We start from the raw sequence: 16856 nt of genomic DNA, 5'->3' as shown, positions 1-16856 counted from the left end.
GAGTGTTTGTTACTCTTATGGGGGGTCACTTGGCCTTGCCACTAACCAGACCAAGGCACTTTCCATTGCCTGTGGCCTAGGCATCATAAGACATGCAGTGTATGTTTGCAAGGGCACCTTTTCGTCTCTTTGCAGGGCTCCTCATATTTGGGTGTTGTTTTTGATGCCCTAATTACAACCCTGGGAGGCGGCCGTTTCTCCAGTCCTGTTACCATGACCAACTCTGACGTGGCCTGGGTTAAAAAAAACTTTCAAAGCATTGAGACATTGTCAAAGGGAGGAAACAAACCGTCATAACTTACCGTTAGGAAGTATCTGAAGCTCCAAACCACACCAGACTTGAGCCGTATCTTGAGTGGGTGGACACCACTTGTAGCAGATTCAGGCTTGGTTTTGTGAGATGGCACCTTTGTTTTCCCCATCATAAATTCGAGATATCTGAAGTTTTAATATGCCAATGCAGTGAATCCCCTCCACAGACCTTGCTACATTTTATCATTTTCTGTTGGTTTTATCCTGCCTACACCAAAGGATGTTTAATACCAGCCCTAAGGGAGAGTGGAATTACAAGATGTGGTGCTGCTTTGGTCTTCTTGCAGCAGTTAAACCCCTCTTCCCCATGTGCAAATATTTGCTGTTGTTAAAATTGTGCTATACTTAAAGGAAAACCATGTCATTTAACTGTTTTCAAGATGTATTTTGTATAATGGAATGGTTTTAAAAGGTACCAATACTCTAATGAAATCCCGTGTTATCTTAGAGCTTTAGTCTGCTGGACTTATGATGGTTTTCATTAATTTCTTTATAAAAGTGCCCATGCCTTTCCATCTTTCTGTAGTTTGTCATATTTTTGCTTTTTTGATGTATTTTGTTTAATGGATTGAATTGAGAATATTTTTTTAAGATATTGGTATGCGTTTTTATGGTTACTTATGTAAATGAATTGAAGTTTTTTTGGATGAATAGTCATTGAGTTTAATTGTCCTCTGTGGGATGGAACAAACGATCACAAATGTACCCTAAGAGGCTTGGCTAACAATGGAACAGCATGTTCATAACAGTTCTACAAAGTTCTGTGCTTAGTTTGGATCGCGATTAATAGGAAAGCCCCAAGGTAGTACATTTCACTTCTCTTTCACTTGCACCAATCTGTCTTGTGCTTCTCTTCTGACATGAACCATCTGTCCCAAAACACCCTTTACCTACATTTGGGGGCAGGGACAAAACTAGAGAATAATTTCCCCAAGGATCTGAAGCTAGTGCATAATCTAACCAGCTTCAGACACGCTTTAAAACAGTCCTCTGCTCATTCTCCTACCATGAATAATAAAATGACCACCACTTTTAGTAATGGTTCCTTCTGTTGTAGACTCTACCTGCAGGTGTCATTTAATGTTATGGGTTGTAAATAATTTCTTGTATCTTTAGTTACTGGAACATGATTTTAAGTTTTGCATTTTAGTATCCTTTCCGTAGGTTTTGTTTCCCAGTTTGTGGAATTCTTATCAGTCTCTCTGCGTGATTTCATCAGCACCATTTAGTGACCAAAAGATGTCTAGAATCCCTTTAAAAAAAAGACAGATTGATATGATATATGAACAAAATAAAGCAATGCTCAACTGTTCTAAGGAGTAACTTGTCATATTTAAGAGAAATTTATGAGATACTCTATTACATTGTCTTTCCAAATGGCAGCGCTGTTTACTGTTCTACAGTTACGCCTAGGTTCGTTTCATGTGACGTCTTTCACATGGGGCAGGACAACTGACCAAATTGTGAAAGCTTCAGTATATTAAAACCAGTGGTAAAGATAAGTTATCTGATGTAGAGGGCTCTTTTTATAATGTCTGATTCCTTGTAGACGGAATGAGGATGATTTGGCATTTTATTTCAAGTTAGGGAGCTGCAGGTTTCTATCTGTAATTATTGTGAACCCTTAGCAACATCATATCACGACACAGAATCCATCAGGCCTTTCCGAGGACAATCTTTTAACATGCAGGGTTTATGGTTTGACGCAGACTTATGGAGACTGTTCTCGTCTTCTCCTTTGCCACAGAACAGGCAGGTGTGAGTAGTGCTGTTTTCTAGAGAAGAGAAATGAATGTGGGAAGTGATACTAATGAAATGATAACTGTATTTGAAATTATTGCACACCCATCATAGGATAACTTTTACTGAATGCAGTTGCTTAGTAAATGATATGACATTATCTCTTTCAGGCACAGGTTACGTTCCAAGATGCTTCTACCTATTTCTCTGACGCCGAGTGGAGGCTTTTGCAGGAATGGCAGAAAGACCTGTATGTTAACGTGATGAGAGAAATTCATCAAGCCTTGATGTCACTGGGTAAGGACATACTCTGGGAAGCCTAAAACCCAGGCCACCTTTTAATCTTTTTCTTCCGTAGGTTTTTTTCTAGAAAAGTCTGGTGCCTTTGGATTTCCAGATAAAGCTATTAATTCTAGACTGGAGTTTGGCCAGTGCAGAATTGTCGAAACGTAACAGGAGGTTGTCAAAGACGTAAGTATTTAAGGGATGATGGACATTTTTACCTGGTTAATACTCCCATAAATGTCTGACGGTATGTATTCTCATCTTGAAAGGCAGTGACTAGTTTTTACCCTTACCTTTTGAATGTTCTGTACAGGTATATCTTCTACCTTGTGTGTAACATTGATGCATAGCTATCTGATTTCATGTTGTATTTTAGGATCTGTGTATTCTATGTTCAATACATTATCTCATACATATATATATATATATATATAATTTTGTCATTAACCTGGTAACAGGAGATAATTCCCAATTTTTTAGTTATTTGCCTAATTTTAGTTAAGCACTGTAGGAAAGTACCATCTTGCCTGGCATGTTACCCCCATTTTTCACTGTATATATGTTGTTTTAGTTGTATGTCTCACTGGGACCCTGCCAGCCAGGACCCCAGTGCTCATAAGTGTGCCTGAATGTGTTACCTGTGTTATGACTAACTGTCTCACTGAGGCTCTGCTAATCAGAACCTCAGTGGTTATGCTCTCTCATTTCTTTCAAATTGTCACTATCAGGCTAGTGACTAATTTTACCAATTTACATTGGCTTACTGGAACACCCTTCTAATTCCCTAGTATATGGTACTGAGGTACCCAGGGTATTGGGGTTCTAGGAGATCCCTATGGGCTGCAGCATTTCTTTTGCCACCCATAGGGAGCTCTGACAATTCTTACACAGGCCTGCCACGGCAGCCTGAGTGAAATAACGTCCACGTTATTTCACAGCCATTTTACACTGCACTTAAGAAACTTATAAGTCACCTATATGTCTAACCTTTACCTGGTAAAGGTTGGGTGCTAAGTTACTTAGTGTGTGGGCACTCTGGCACTAGCCAAGGTGCCCCCACATTGTTCAGGGCCAATTCCCCGGACTTTGTGAGTGCGGGGACACCATTACACGCGTGCACTACATATAGGTCACTACCTATATGTAGCTTCACAATGGTAACTCCGAATATGGCCATGTAACATGTCTATGATCATGGAATTGCCCCCTCTATGCCATCCTGGCATATTTGGCACAATCCCATGATCCCAGTGGTCTGTAGCACAGACCCTGGTACTGCCAAACTGCCTTTCCCGGGGTTTCACTGCAGCTGCTGCTGCTGCCAGCCCCTCAGACAGGCATCTGCCCTCCTGGGGTCCAGCCAGGCTTGGCCCAGGATGGCAGAACAAAGGACTTCCTCTGAGAGAGGGTGTTACACCCTCTCCCTTTGGAAAATGGTGTGAAGGCAGGGGAGGAGTAGCCTCCCCCAGCCTCTGGAAATGCTTTCATGGGCACACATGGTGCCCATTTCTGCATAAGCCAGTCTACACCGGTTCAGGGACCCCTTAGCCCTGCTCTGGCGCGAAACTGGACAAAGGAAAGGGGAGTGACCACTCCCCTGGGAGGTGCCCAGAGCTCCTCCAGTATGCTCCAGACCTCTGCCATCTTGGAAACGGAGGTGCTGCTGGCACACTGGACTGCTCTGAGTGGCCAGTGCCATCAGGTGACGTCAGAGACTCCTTCTGATAGGCTCCTTCAGGTGTTGCTAGCCTATCTTCTCTCCTAAGTAGCCAAACCTTCTTTTCTGGCTATTTAGGGTCTCTGCTTTGGGGATTTCCTTAGATAACGAATGCAAGAGCTCATCCGAGTTCCTCTGCATCTCTCTCTTCACCTTCTGCCAAGGAATCGACTGCTGACCCCGCTGGAAGCCTGCAAAACTGCAACAAAGTAGCAAAGACGACTACTGCAACTCTGTAACGCTGATCCTGCCGCCTTCTCGACTGTTTTCCTGGTGGTGCATGCTGTGGGGGTAGTCTGCCTCCTCTCTGCACTAGAAGCTCCGAAGAAATCTCCCGTGGGTCGACGGAATCGTCCCCCTGCAACCGCAAGCACCAAAGAACTGCATCACCGGTACCCTGGGTCTCCTCTCAGCACGATGAGCGAGGTCCCTTGAATCCAGCAACTCTGTCCAAGTGACTCCCACAGTCCAGTGACTCTTCAGTCCAAGTTTGGTGGAGGTAAGTCCTTGCCTCCCCACGCCAGACTGCATTGCTGGGAACCGCGACTTTTGCAGCTACTCCGGCCTCCATGCACTTCCGGCGGAAATCCTTTGTGCACAGTCCAGCCTGGGTCCACGGCACTCTAACCTGCATTGCACGACCTCCTAAGTTGTCCTCCGGCGACGTGGGACTCCTTTGTGCGACTTCGGGTGAGCACCGTTTCTCTCCACTTCGTAGGGCCTGTTCCGGCACTTCTGCGGGTGCTGCCTGCTTCTGAGAGGGCTCCTTGTCTTGCTCGACGCCCCCTCTGTCCCCAGACGCAATTGGCGACATCCTGGTCCCTTCTGGGCCACAGCAGCATCCAAAAAACCTAACCGCACGATTTGCAGCTAGCAAGGCTTGTTGGCGGTCTTTCTTCAGGAAAACACTTCTGCACGACTCTCCACGGCGTGGGGGATCCGTCCTCCAAAGGGGAAGTTCCTAGCTCTTGTCGTTCCTGCAGAATCTTCAGCTTCTACTGTCCAGTAGCAGCTTCTTTGCACCCACAGCTGGCATTTCCTGAGCATCTGCCCACCTCCGACTTGCTTGTGACTTTTGGACTTGGTCCCCTTGTTCCACAGGTATCTTCGACTGGAAATCCATTGTTGTTGCATTGCTGATTTGTGTCTTTCCTGCAGAATTCCCCTATCACGACTTTTATGTCCTTTGGGGAACTTTAGTGCACTTTGCACTCACTTTTCAGGGTCTTGGGGTGGGCTATTTTTCTAACCCTTACTATTTTCTAATAGTCCCAGCGACCCTCTACAAGGTCACATAGGTTTGGGGTCCATTCGTGGTTCGCATTCCACTTTTGGAGTATATGGTTTGTGTTGCCCCTATCCCTATGTGTCCCCATTGCATCCTATTGTAACTATACATTGTTTGCACTGTTTTCTAATACTATTACTGCATATTTTTGGTATTGTGTACATATATCTTGTGTATATTTGCTATCCTCATACTGAGGGTACTCACTGAGATACTTTTGGCATATTGTCATAAAAATAAAGTACCTTTATTTTTAGTATATCTGTGTATTGTGTTTTCTTATGATATTGTGCATATGACACCAATGGTACTGTAGGAGCTTCACTCGTCTCCTAGTTCAGCCTAAGCTGCTCTGCTAAGCTACCATTATCTATCAGCCTATGCTGCTAGACACCCTATACACTAATAAGGGATAACTGGGCCTGGTGCAAGGTGTAAGTACCCCTTGGTACTCACTACAAGCCAGTCCAGCCTCCTACAAGCACTAGTCAAGAAGAGCAGTGTAAACTAATAAATTATCCGCATACATCACTACAGCCCATCTCTGATTCGGAGAAGATACAGAACATTTTTTATAATTCTTTTAGATCATTGTATAAAGAAGATGTATCAGTAAGTCCACCTTCATGCACATTCTTGTAAGAGAAAGCTAGTGTCCCAACTCTTACAGTCACTCATTTAAGTAATTTAAATGCACCAGTAGCAGAAGAGGAAATAAGAGTGGCTCTGGGGAGAATAAAGGAGGGAAAGCTGACGGCCCTGATGGTAACCCGGGGAGGTACATAAGGAGTTACTTCATAGATTATATTTGATATACTAGCTCCAATTTTAAGAGATTTTCAATTCTATCTCAGTAGAAGGACAAAACATCTCCAGTTCCTGGAACGTTGCAACAATCTCTCTTGTTTTGAAACCAGAGAAAGATCCTAAAAATGTGAGTCATATCAGCCCATCTCCCTGCTAAATTGTGATTGCAAAATATCTGCCAGTGTGCTGGCAGAGAGGTGAGCAGGCTGATGAGCTTTTGATTCGCAGCAGCTAAAATAGTTTCATTCCGGGGAGACAGGTGCAAGGGTTGTCTATTTACTGCTTGGTTTGGTTGATCTTGCAGAGGAATTCAAAAAGTCCCTAGTCGTTATGTCTCTACACATGGATGGAGCCTCTGGTATGATTAGCTGGATTTACCGGTGGAGGGATTAATATCAATTGGGTATTAAAAGGGAACTTGTGATAACTGTGCTAGCACTATATGGATCACCTCCAAGCTAGTTCATTAGTGCTCAGAAATCCTGCTCTGAAGTTCAGGATAGAAAGGGGGAGTCTGCCAAGGCGTCCCATTATCTAACCTTCTCGTTAACCTGTATATTGAGCCTCTGGCCCAGGTTCTAAGACTAGAACAGATAGTTATTTCTTTCAAGCATGGATTCTTATATAACAGGCTAAACTCATGTACATTTATAGGAGTGCAGCGTGAGAGCTATCTTGTTGAACAGTGTTTTAAATGCTTTCTTATTGTACGGAATCCGAACTGTCTTTGTCCCAATTTCAAGGATTTAGTGGTCAGGTTCAATTTACCAAAGAATGCCAGTTCCAGCCTGACTAAAAGAGCTTTAAACACATGTGAAACCCTAGGCAAGATGTTCATTTTGAGTGCATCAAGCCTCCTTAACAATATCATGGTCAACCTCAGCCAGTAATTTTACAGCAAAAAGAGTAAAGTGAAAAATATCAGCTTTATAAAACTGTTACACAGGAGGTTATCCTGATTTCCAATAGGAAACTGGAATGCTGGGCCCACAAATGAGTAGTTTCTAGGACACCACCTCATATACTCGGATGAGGTTAAGGACAATCTACCTAAGCAGTGTGCATCTGGTCAGTGTGACCCAGAAGCGACTGATCTTGATAGCCCAACATCAAGAACACATTATCACTGAAGAGGATCAGTTTAGCTCCCCGTCCTCCAAAAAAGGATGAGCTCTTATCTTTCGCTTTGGTGTTTTGCTAAACGCAAAAAGAAGGGACAGGAGCTCACAACTAAAGGGAAGCAATGGTGCAGCCATTACATCTACAAAGATATGTTTATATTTCTTCTTTAAAGTGCTTTACACAGACTGTATGAGAATATATGTACACATTACAACAACACAAGACGAGGGATTACTGTCTCTATGGTACTTAGTGGAGGGTAAATGTGCAAGTAGAAATGGACAAGATACAGGGAGAGCCCTGCCAGGTGTCATCTTGAACATCTGGACCTCAGCCTTGTGTGCCAGTCCTGCCATTGATATTACAGCCCCCTTTTGTCCGCAACTTCAGTTGGTTACCACCAGGTGTTGCTCTGCTTTAGTTTTGTGCCCCTGTTACCAGTTTCAGGGCCACTGAAATGCTCAGGTGGGCAGGCTGGGTGGAGCGCAGAACTGCACATCGATCATCATTGCCAGCTTTTGTGCCGTGCAAATGTTAAACAAGGAGTACAGTTCACTGACCAAAAATGGCTCTATCAATAAAGAAACAGTTTGGCGACCTCCACCATAGCGAATACGAGATCATTGTTGTTGAGAGAGACTAAAGAGCTTGACCTCCAACAGGATGATTGACAGTTAGGAGCTGGCTTTATATAGCTTCTCCTAAATTTGGGTAGTTCATCCATCTTCTTATTTTCTATTACCAAAAGGTCACCAGACAAGGAGAGCATCTCTTTCACATAAACCTTTAACCTTTTCCCACTAGCTAACACACAAAATTAATCTGTGTGTCCATCCCCATAGACTCGTCTCTGTCTACTTAACTCTAATTTCAAGTGAATTTAAATCCTTGCCCTGAGCTTTACCCAAAGTTCCTCACATCGTTCCTGGACACCTTTCAGCCTGGCCTCTTATTTTGGTCCTTTTGCAAACACTTCTTGGGTGACTGAGACTGAGACTGAAGTTTCTTTGTGGGTGGTTGGGGGGGGGGGTATGAGTCAAAAAGCCCCATTCCCATCTTTAGGGAAATGACTCCCTGTTGCAGTTACCCCCCCACTTTTTGCCAGATATTGATACTGACTTGACTGAGAAGTGTGCTGGGATCCTGCTAACCAGGCCCCAGCACCAGTGTTCTTTCACAAAAAATGTACCATTGTTTCCACAATTGGCACACCCCTGGCACACAGATAAGTCCCTTGTAAAAGGTACCAGTGGTACCAAGGGCCCTGTGACCAGGGAAGGTCTCCAAGGGCTGCAGAGTGTGTTGTGCCACCCTAAGGGACCCCTCACCTAACACATGCACACTGCCATTGCGGATTGTGTGTGTTGGTGGGGAGAAAAAGGCAAAGTCGACATGGCATCCCCCTCAGAATGCCATGCCGAAAAAACACTGCCTGTTGCATAGGTAGTCACCCCTCTAGCAGGTCTTCAGCCCTAAGGCAGGGTGCACTATACCACAGGTGAGGGCATAGCTGCATGAGCAATATGCCCCTACAGTGTCTAAGTCTGTTCTTAGACATTGTAAGTACAGTGTGGCCATATTAAGTATATGGTCTGGGAGTTTGTCAAAAACGAACTCCACAGCTCCATAATGGCTACACTGAAAACTGGGATGTTTGGTATCAAACTTCTCAGAATAATAAACCCACACTGATGCCGTGCTGAATTTATTAAGAAATGGACACAGCAGGCATCTTAGAGATGCCTCCTGTATTTTACCCAATCCTTCTGTGCAGGACTGACTGGTCTGTGCCAGCCTGCCACTGAGATGAGTTTCTGACCCCCTGGAGTGAGAGCCTTTGTGCTCTCTGAGGACAGAAACAAAGCCTACACTGGGTGGAGGTGCTTAACACCTCCCCCCTGCAGGAACTGTAACACCTAGCAGTGAGCCTCAAAGGCTCAGGCTTCGTGTTACAATGCCCCAGGGCACTCCAGCTAGTGGAGATGCCCGCCCCCTGGACACAGCCCCCACTTTTGGCAGAAAGTCCAGAGGAGATAATGAGAAAAACAAGGAGGAGTCACCTACCAGTCAGGACAGCCCCTAAGGTGCCCTAGGCTGAGGTGACCCCTGCCTTTAGAAATCCTCCCTCTTGGTTTTGGAGGATTCCCCCAATAGGAATAGGGATATGCCCCCTCCCCTCAGGGAATCAGGCACAAAGAGGGTGTAGCCACCCTCCAGGATAGTAGCCATTGGCTACACCCCCCCTCTAACACCTCTCCCCCCCTGCCCCCCCCCCCCCCCCCCCAAGACCTAACACCCCTCTAAATTGAATATTTAGGGGTGGCCCTGAACCCAGGAAATCCGATTCCTGCAGCCTACACAAAAAAGGACTGCTGACCTGAAAGCCCTGCAGAGACGATGGAGACAACAACTGACTTGGCCCCAGCCCTACTGGCCTGTCTCCAGACTCAAAGAACCTGCACAGTGACGCATCCAGTGGGATCAGCGACCTCTGAAGCCTCAGAGGACTGCCCGGAAACCGAAGGACCAAGAAACTCCCAAGAACAGCAGCACTGATCACCAACAGCAACATCTTTGCAACAAAGAAGCAACTTTTAAAGAACTCACTCTTCCCGCCAGAAGCATGAGACTTCACACTCTACACCCGACGCTCCTGACTCGAGCTCCAGAGAACAAACACTGCAGAGAGGACTCCCAGGCGACTGCGATGACGTGAGTAACCTGAGTCCGACCCCCTTGCACCCCCACAGCGACGCCTGCAGAGAGAATCCAGAGGCTCCCCCTGACCGCGACTGCCTGGTAACAAGAAACCCGACGCCTGGACCAAGCACTGCACACGCAGCCCCCAGGACCGAGAGGAACCAACCTCCAGTGCAGGAGTGACCAGCAGGCGGCCCTTTCCCTAGCCCAGTGTGCGGCTGGCCCGAGAAGCCCCCCTGTTCCCTTCCTTTTAACTCCTAAATAACCCTTGGGTCCCTCCATTGCTTTCAATAGCAAACCTGACGCCAACTTTGCACACTGCACCCGGTCACCCCTGTGCCTCTGAGGGTGTGTTTTGTGTGCCCGTTTGTGACTGTGCGCTACAAAACCCCCCTGGTCTGTTCCCCGCGGACGCAGGTACTTACCTGCCAGCAGGCTGGAACTGGAGCACCCCTGTCCTCCATAGGTGCCGATGTGTTTTGGGCTCTCCTTTGACCTCTGCACCTGACCGACCCTGTGTTGCTGGTGCAGTGACTTTGGGGTTGCTTTGAACCCTCAACGGTGTGCTGCCTGTGCCCAGGAGACTGACTGTGTAAGTGCTTTACTTACCTGCAAAAACTAACCAAACTTACCTCCCCCAGGAACTGTTGATTTGTGCACTGTGTCCACTTTTAAATTAGCTTATTGCCATTTTAACCTATACTGTGTGTACTACTGCTTTAATTCAAAGTTCCTTACTTACCTGTGTGGAGTACCTTGCATTTTATGTATTTACTTCAAATCTTGAATTTTGTGGTTCTAAAATAAATTAAGAAACAATATTTTTCTATATAAAAACTATTGGCCTGGAGTTAAGTCTTTGAGTGTGTGTTCCTCATTTATTGCCTGTGTGTGTATAACAAATGCTTAACACTACCCTCTGATAAGCCTACTGCTCGACCACACTACCACAAAATAGAGCGTTAGAATTATCTGATTTTGCCACTATCAGCCTCTAAGAGGAACCATTGGACTCTACCAGGTGTGTGCCATAACCTACTTCAGGGCTAAGAGGTTGACCAAAGTCAAAGCACAGCCTTCAGCCACCACATTGATCATAAATCTTCTGTGTAAAACCTTAAACAAAGACCAAGGCAGCAGAGACGGTTACAAGAAATCATCAGAAAATAAAAACATAACCTTGAAAAAGTTGATATTCCTGGAAATTTGGTAAATGTAGTAAATAAAAAAAGTTATAAATGTCAAATTTAAAAACGAAATAGATGACATCGAACCACTTCATTGCTTTGCCATGGACAGTGTTACTTTTACTTATCTGCACTATTATCTGCGATGCACTTGTTACTTCTGGCTTGCATGTGTCCTGTTGATTCCCGTTTATCTCCCTTGTTTGGCTTCCTCATTTTTTTTTTATCAGTTAGCTTCTCTTTATCTTTAGCAGTGGGTAGACATTTGTTTGTGCTGTTGTTTTCCCACATGTATTGCTCACTATGGCCCTCATTCAATCAATTAGGATTTTTTAAAGCGCACTACTCGTCAGTGAGGGTCCCAAGGCGCTGAGATGGTGGGAGGGAGGGGCGGGGGGGATAGGAGCTGCCACACAGCTCGAACAGCCAGGTCTTGAGATGTTTTCTGAAGGTAAGGAGGTCTTTGGTCTGGCGCAGGTGGGTGGGAAGAGTGTTCCACGTATTGGCAGCGAGGTGCAAAAATGATCTGCCGCCGGTTGTAGTTCTGCGGAAGTGTGGGATGGTTGCGAGGGCGAGGTCGGTGGAGCGGAGATGCTGGGACGGGGTATGGAAGGAGAGCCGTCTCTTGAGGTATCCTGGTCCGTTGTTGTGCTGTGCTTTGTGAGCGTGGGTAAGGAGTTTGAAGGTGATTCTCTTGTTGACTGGGAGCCAGTGCAGGTCACTCAGATGGCCTGTGACGGGGAATGTCCAGGATGTGGCGTGCGGGGGCGTTCTGGATGAGTTGCAGCCTCTTCTGGAGTTTGGCCATGAATGCTGCGTAGAGGGCATTGCCGTAGTCCAGTTTGCTGCTTACAAGGGCTTGGGTAACTGTTCTTCGGTGGGGATCCATTGGTAGATCTTTCGGAGCATGCGGAGGGTGTTGAGGCAGGAGGAGGAGATGGCATTGACTTGCTAGTTCATGGATAATGAGGAATCGAAGATGAATTCTAGGTTGTGTGCGTGGTCGGTGGGAGTCGGAGCGGCTCCAAGAGTGACAGGCCACCAGGAGTCATCCCATGCTGAGGGGGTGGAGCTGAAGATGAGGACTTCCGCCTTGTCGGAATTGAGTTTGAGGCAGCTGAGGTTGGTCGGAGGTGAATCTGTGGTGTTTGTGGTTGCTGAGGTGGGGGGGGGTCTGGATGCTGAAGCTGTCGTGGATGTCTGCACTCTTGCTGTGGAAGTAGGAGGCTAGGGAGTCGCAGAGGTCTTGAGATGGTGGGAAGTCATTGGAGCTGGAGCTTGGGTTGGAGAGTTCTTTCACGATGTTGAAGAGCTCCTTGTGGCTGTGTGTGTGTTGTTGTTGATTCGGAGGCCGCCCGCCAACCTCATATTGCCACCTGACCGCCAGTACGGGCAGAACACTGCCGGCCCTTTTACGGGTTCACTGCATGCCCTTGACATTGATTATGAGCCAGCAGCAATGTGGCGGTGCAGTGGGTGCAGCAGCACTTGTCGCGCTTTCCACTGCCCGTAATTCGGACAGTGGAAAGTGCGATGGGGCTGTCCATGGGGGCCCCATGGGGACCTCCGGCACCCCCATTCCGCATGCCATTCCATGGTGGTCCAACTGCCATGAAAAGGCTGGTGGAGTGGGGAGTTGTAATTTCTCAGGGCGGCGCTGCATGACTATGAGCGCCAGGCTGGCGGTGTCTGCGGTCGTAATGTGGCGGTCAGACCGCTAGACTCGTAATGAGGGCCTATGTGTTTAACATGTCTTCTCTGCCATTGTTTGCCCTTTGTTTGTGCACTGGTATGGCTAGACCTAACTACAGTTTTCATGATAACTTTCTTTCATGAGAGCTTCCTTGGCATTTCTGTAACCCATTAGGCAGTGTTTTATGTGTTTCTTTCTCTGTGTCTGTCAGTATTTGAACCCCCTTGGTTTTCCCTATATTGTTACTCCTGGTAGCTTTTGCTTTTTAACTAGATGAATCGTGGTGGTGCTAGTGTTCAGCATCAAGCGTAACGCCCGGTGATGCTCATCGTTCTGCAAGTACCCATGCAGTAATTAGCTCATCTTTTGTTTTTTCAACAGGCCCGCTTATTGCCAACACAGTTTTTTCGTTAAAGGCTAAAGAAGCACAAGAGCTGTCTCATGTGGGACTCCCGCTGTCTGGGGAGAGGAATGGTGTTAATCCTTCTTCTAGTAAGTGGAAAGTACAATATGTATGACCAGAGAATATTGTTTGACTGCCCTTTCCACAACCAGTGCATACTTGCAAACACTGACATGTACTTAAACACTCTCTCATAGATACACACATGCACATGTACATTTCCTTGTATACACAGCAAAGACAAATGCGCGGAGCCGTGTATAGGGCTGCATGCATGCACTCATACATACCCTTCTATACTTCTCAGGAGGCCCACAGCCAGTTACCTGGAGTCTTGTACTTATATACTGCTGTTAGAAATGGGGTCTCTAATTGGCAGTTGGTTTGCACTCTGTCCAAGTAGGGACCCTCAGTCTAGTCAGGATAAGGGAGATACCTGCTCAGATAACCCCTGCTCACCCCCTAGGTAGCTTGGCACGAGCAGTCATGCTTATCTCAGAAGCAATGTGTAAAGCATTTATACATAACACACAATAATAAGTGAAAACATTACAAAAGGACAACACACCAGTTTTAGAAAAATAACCAATATTTTCCATATAAAACAGGACCAAAAACGATAAAAATCCAACATACAGTAAGAAAAATATGAATTCTGCAAGGTTTACTCAAAACTACAATTCCTTGAAGTCGATAGCTCCACCTGGGGCTATCACGGTGTTGTGATCAACAAAACCAACAGTCCAGGCCGGTTGCAGCCCAGTTACGGTGTCGGGGAGACCTGCAAACAGTACCTTGGATTTGCAGGGCGTCGTGATCCTTGCGGTGAGCTCCGAAGAGCGGCATCACTGACGTCCCAGTGTCAGTCCCGGAGTCGGTGCAGGAGTCATCAGGCCCTTGAGGTCACACGCGTTGCAGATAGAACTCCAGGCTGATTAAGTCAGGTGTGCCCGCGTGGATGGCGTCGGGCTGCGGGACGATGCGACATGCGGTGTCCACAGGTCACGATGCAGGCAGCGGCTCGGTGACAGTGTCCAGCGGAGTCGGTGAGACCAGGGCTGCGGTGTGAAGCAGGGCGGTGCGACGTGCAGTGTCCACAGATCACAGTGCAAGCGAAGGCGTTGCTGAAGCACTGTCGGTAGGCCCAAGCTGGCAATGCGGGACGGTGCTTCGTGACCCTCACGAGCAGTGTCCACAGGCCAAGGTGCAGGCAGGATGCCTGGTGACGACACAGGAGTCGATGGTGCTGGTGTCGGTGGACCGGGGCTGCGGTGCAGGATGGGACCGTGCTTTGTGTACCTCACGAGCAGTGTCCACAGGCCACGGTGCAGGCAGCGGCACCGGTGTCAGCAGGAGCGGCGGCGTCGGGGATGCCCAGGCTGTGGCGTGAGCAGGCGATGCCAGAGTGCAGGGCCCACAGGTCGCAATGCGAGCAACGGCTCGGTGAAGTCGTCCGATGACAGTGTCGGGGAGACGAGGGCCGCGGTGCGAAGCGGGGTAATGCGACTCCAAGGATCAGTACTCCTCCTCTAGCTCTTCAGCTCTTCTCCTTCGCAGAGGTTCCTCTTGATTCCAGAAACATTCTAAAAGTCTGGGGTCGTCTTCTTATACCCAGTTCTGCCTTTGAAGTTGGCAAACTTCATAGCAAAGTCTCAAGTGTTTGTAAGATCCTTCCTTGTCCAGGCCAGGCCCCAGACACCCACCAGGGGGTCAGAGACGGCACTGTGTGAGGGCAAGCACAGTCCTTTCAGGTGTGAGTGACCACTCAGGGCTACTAATGTGGGTGGCATAACCAGTGCTGCAGGCCCACTAGTAGCATTTGATTTACAGGCCCTGGGCACCTCAAGTGCACTTTACTAGTAAATCAAATATGCCAGTCATGGATAAACCAATCAACAGTACAATTTCTATAGGGAGCACTTGCACTTTAGCACTGATTAGCAGTGGTAAAGTGCGCAGAGACAACAAACCAGCAAAAACAGACCTCAAAAAATAGGAGGAAGAAGGCAAAACGTTTGGGATTACCCTGTAAAAAGGGCAATTTCCAACAATTACATATTCCTTCAACCACCAGTCTTTAGCAGTAGTAGTACATAGTGGCATGTTACTCCTCTGTTCAGCTTTACGAATGCAAATATATTAAAATGAGTCAAGTAATGTGGTACTATCCTGGCAACCTTTAAACATAAGAGCTAATCTGAAATGGAGAATGTAGGAAGTTGGCTCTGTATGTGCTATTTCAAAGTAAGGAATAGCATGCACAGAGTCCAAGGGTTCCCCTTAGAGGTAAAATAGTGGTAAAAATAGATAATACTAATGCTCTATTTTGTGGTAGTGTGGTCGAGCAGTAGGCTTATCCAAGGAGTAGTGTTAAGCATTTGTTGTACATACACATAGACAATAAATGAGGTACACACACTCAGAGACAAATCCAGCCAATAGGTTTTTGTATAGAAAAATATCTTTTCTTAGTTTATTTTAAGAACCACAGGTTCAAATTCTACATGTAATATCTCATTCGAAAGGTATTGCAGGTAAGTACTTTAGGAACTTCAAATCATCAAAATTGCATGTATACTTTTCAAGTTATTCACAAATAGCTGTTTTAAAAGTGGACACTTAGTGCAATTTTCACAGTTCCTAGGGGAGGTAAGTATTTGTTAGGTTAACCAGGTAAGTAGGACACTTACAGGGCTTAGTTCTTGGTCCAAGGTAGCCCACCGTTGGGGGTTCAGAGCAACCCCAAAGTCACCACACCAGCAGCTCAGGGCCGGTCAGGTGCAGAGTTCAAAGTGGTGCCCAAAACACATAGGCTAGAATGGAGAGAAGGGGGTGCCCCGGTTCCGGTCTGCTTGCAGGTAAGTACCCGCGTCTTCGGAGGGCAGACCAGGGGGGTTTTGTAGGGCACCGGGGGGGACACAAGCCCACACAGAAATTTCACCCTCAGCAGCGCGGGGGCGGCCGGGTGCAGTGTAGAAACAAGCGTCGGGTTTGTAATGGAAGTCAATGGGAGATCTAGGGATCTCTTCAGCGCTGCAGGCAGGCAAGGGGGGGGTTCCTCGGGGAAACCTCCACTTGGTCAAGGGAGAGGGACTCCTGGGGGTCACTCCTCCAGTGAAAGTCCGGTCCTTCCGGTCCTGGGGGCTGCGGGTGCAGGGTCTCTCCCAGGTGTCGGGACTTAGGATTCAAAGAGTCGCGGTCAGGGGAAGCCTCGGGATTCCCTCTGCAGGCGGCGCTGTGGGGGCTCAGGGGGGACAGGTTTTTGTACTCACAGTCTTAGAGTAGTCCTGGGGTCCCTCCTGAGGTGTTGGATCGCCACCAGCCGAGTCGGGGTCGCCGGGTGCAGTGTTGCAAGTCTCACGCTTCTTGCGGGGAGCTTGCAGGGTTCTTTAAAGCTGCTGGAAACAAAGTTGCAGCTTTTCTTGGATCAGGTCCGCTGTCCTCGGGAGTTTCTTGTCTTTTCGAAGCCGGGGCAGTCCTCAGAGGATGTCGAGGTCGCTGGTCCCTTTGGAAGGCGTCGCTGGAGCAGGATCTTTGGAAGGCAGGAGACAGGCCGGTGAGTTTCTGGAGCCAAGGCAGTTGTCGTCTTCTGGTCTTCCTCT

The 16856-nt window shown here is 47.3% G+C and overlaps 1 protein-coding gene across 1 annotated transcript in view; it reads left to right on the top strand.

Moving 5' to 3' along the window:
- The window catches only part of LOC138303542 (zinc finger protein 777-like), a 72139-nt gene that overhangs the window by 11896 nt on the left and 43387 nt on the right, over positions 1 to 16856 (top strand). Inside the window, exons 2-3 of the mRNA XM_069242773.1 lie at positions 2223 to 2349; positions 13233 to 13343. Of these exons, the coding sequence (XP_069098874.1) occupies positions 2223 to 2349; positions 13233 to 13343 (238 nt within the window). The remainder of the gene's footprint in view (positions 1 to 2222; positions 2350 to 13232; positions 13344 to 16856) is intronic.

Source organism: Pleurodeles waltl, chromosome 7 (assembly GCF_031143425.1).
Source record: "Pleurodeles waltl isolate 20211129_DDA chromosome 7, aPleWal1.hap1.20221129, whole genome shotgun sequence".
NCBI classification, from domain to species: Eukaryota; Metazoa; Chordata; class Amphibia; order Caudata; family Salamandridae; genus Pleurodeles; species Pleurodeles waltl.
This window is presented reverse-complemented; position numbering and strand designations above follow the sequence as displayed.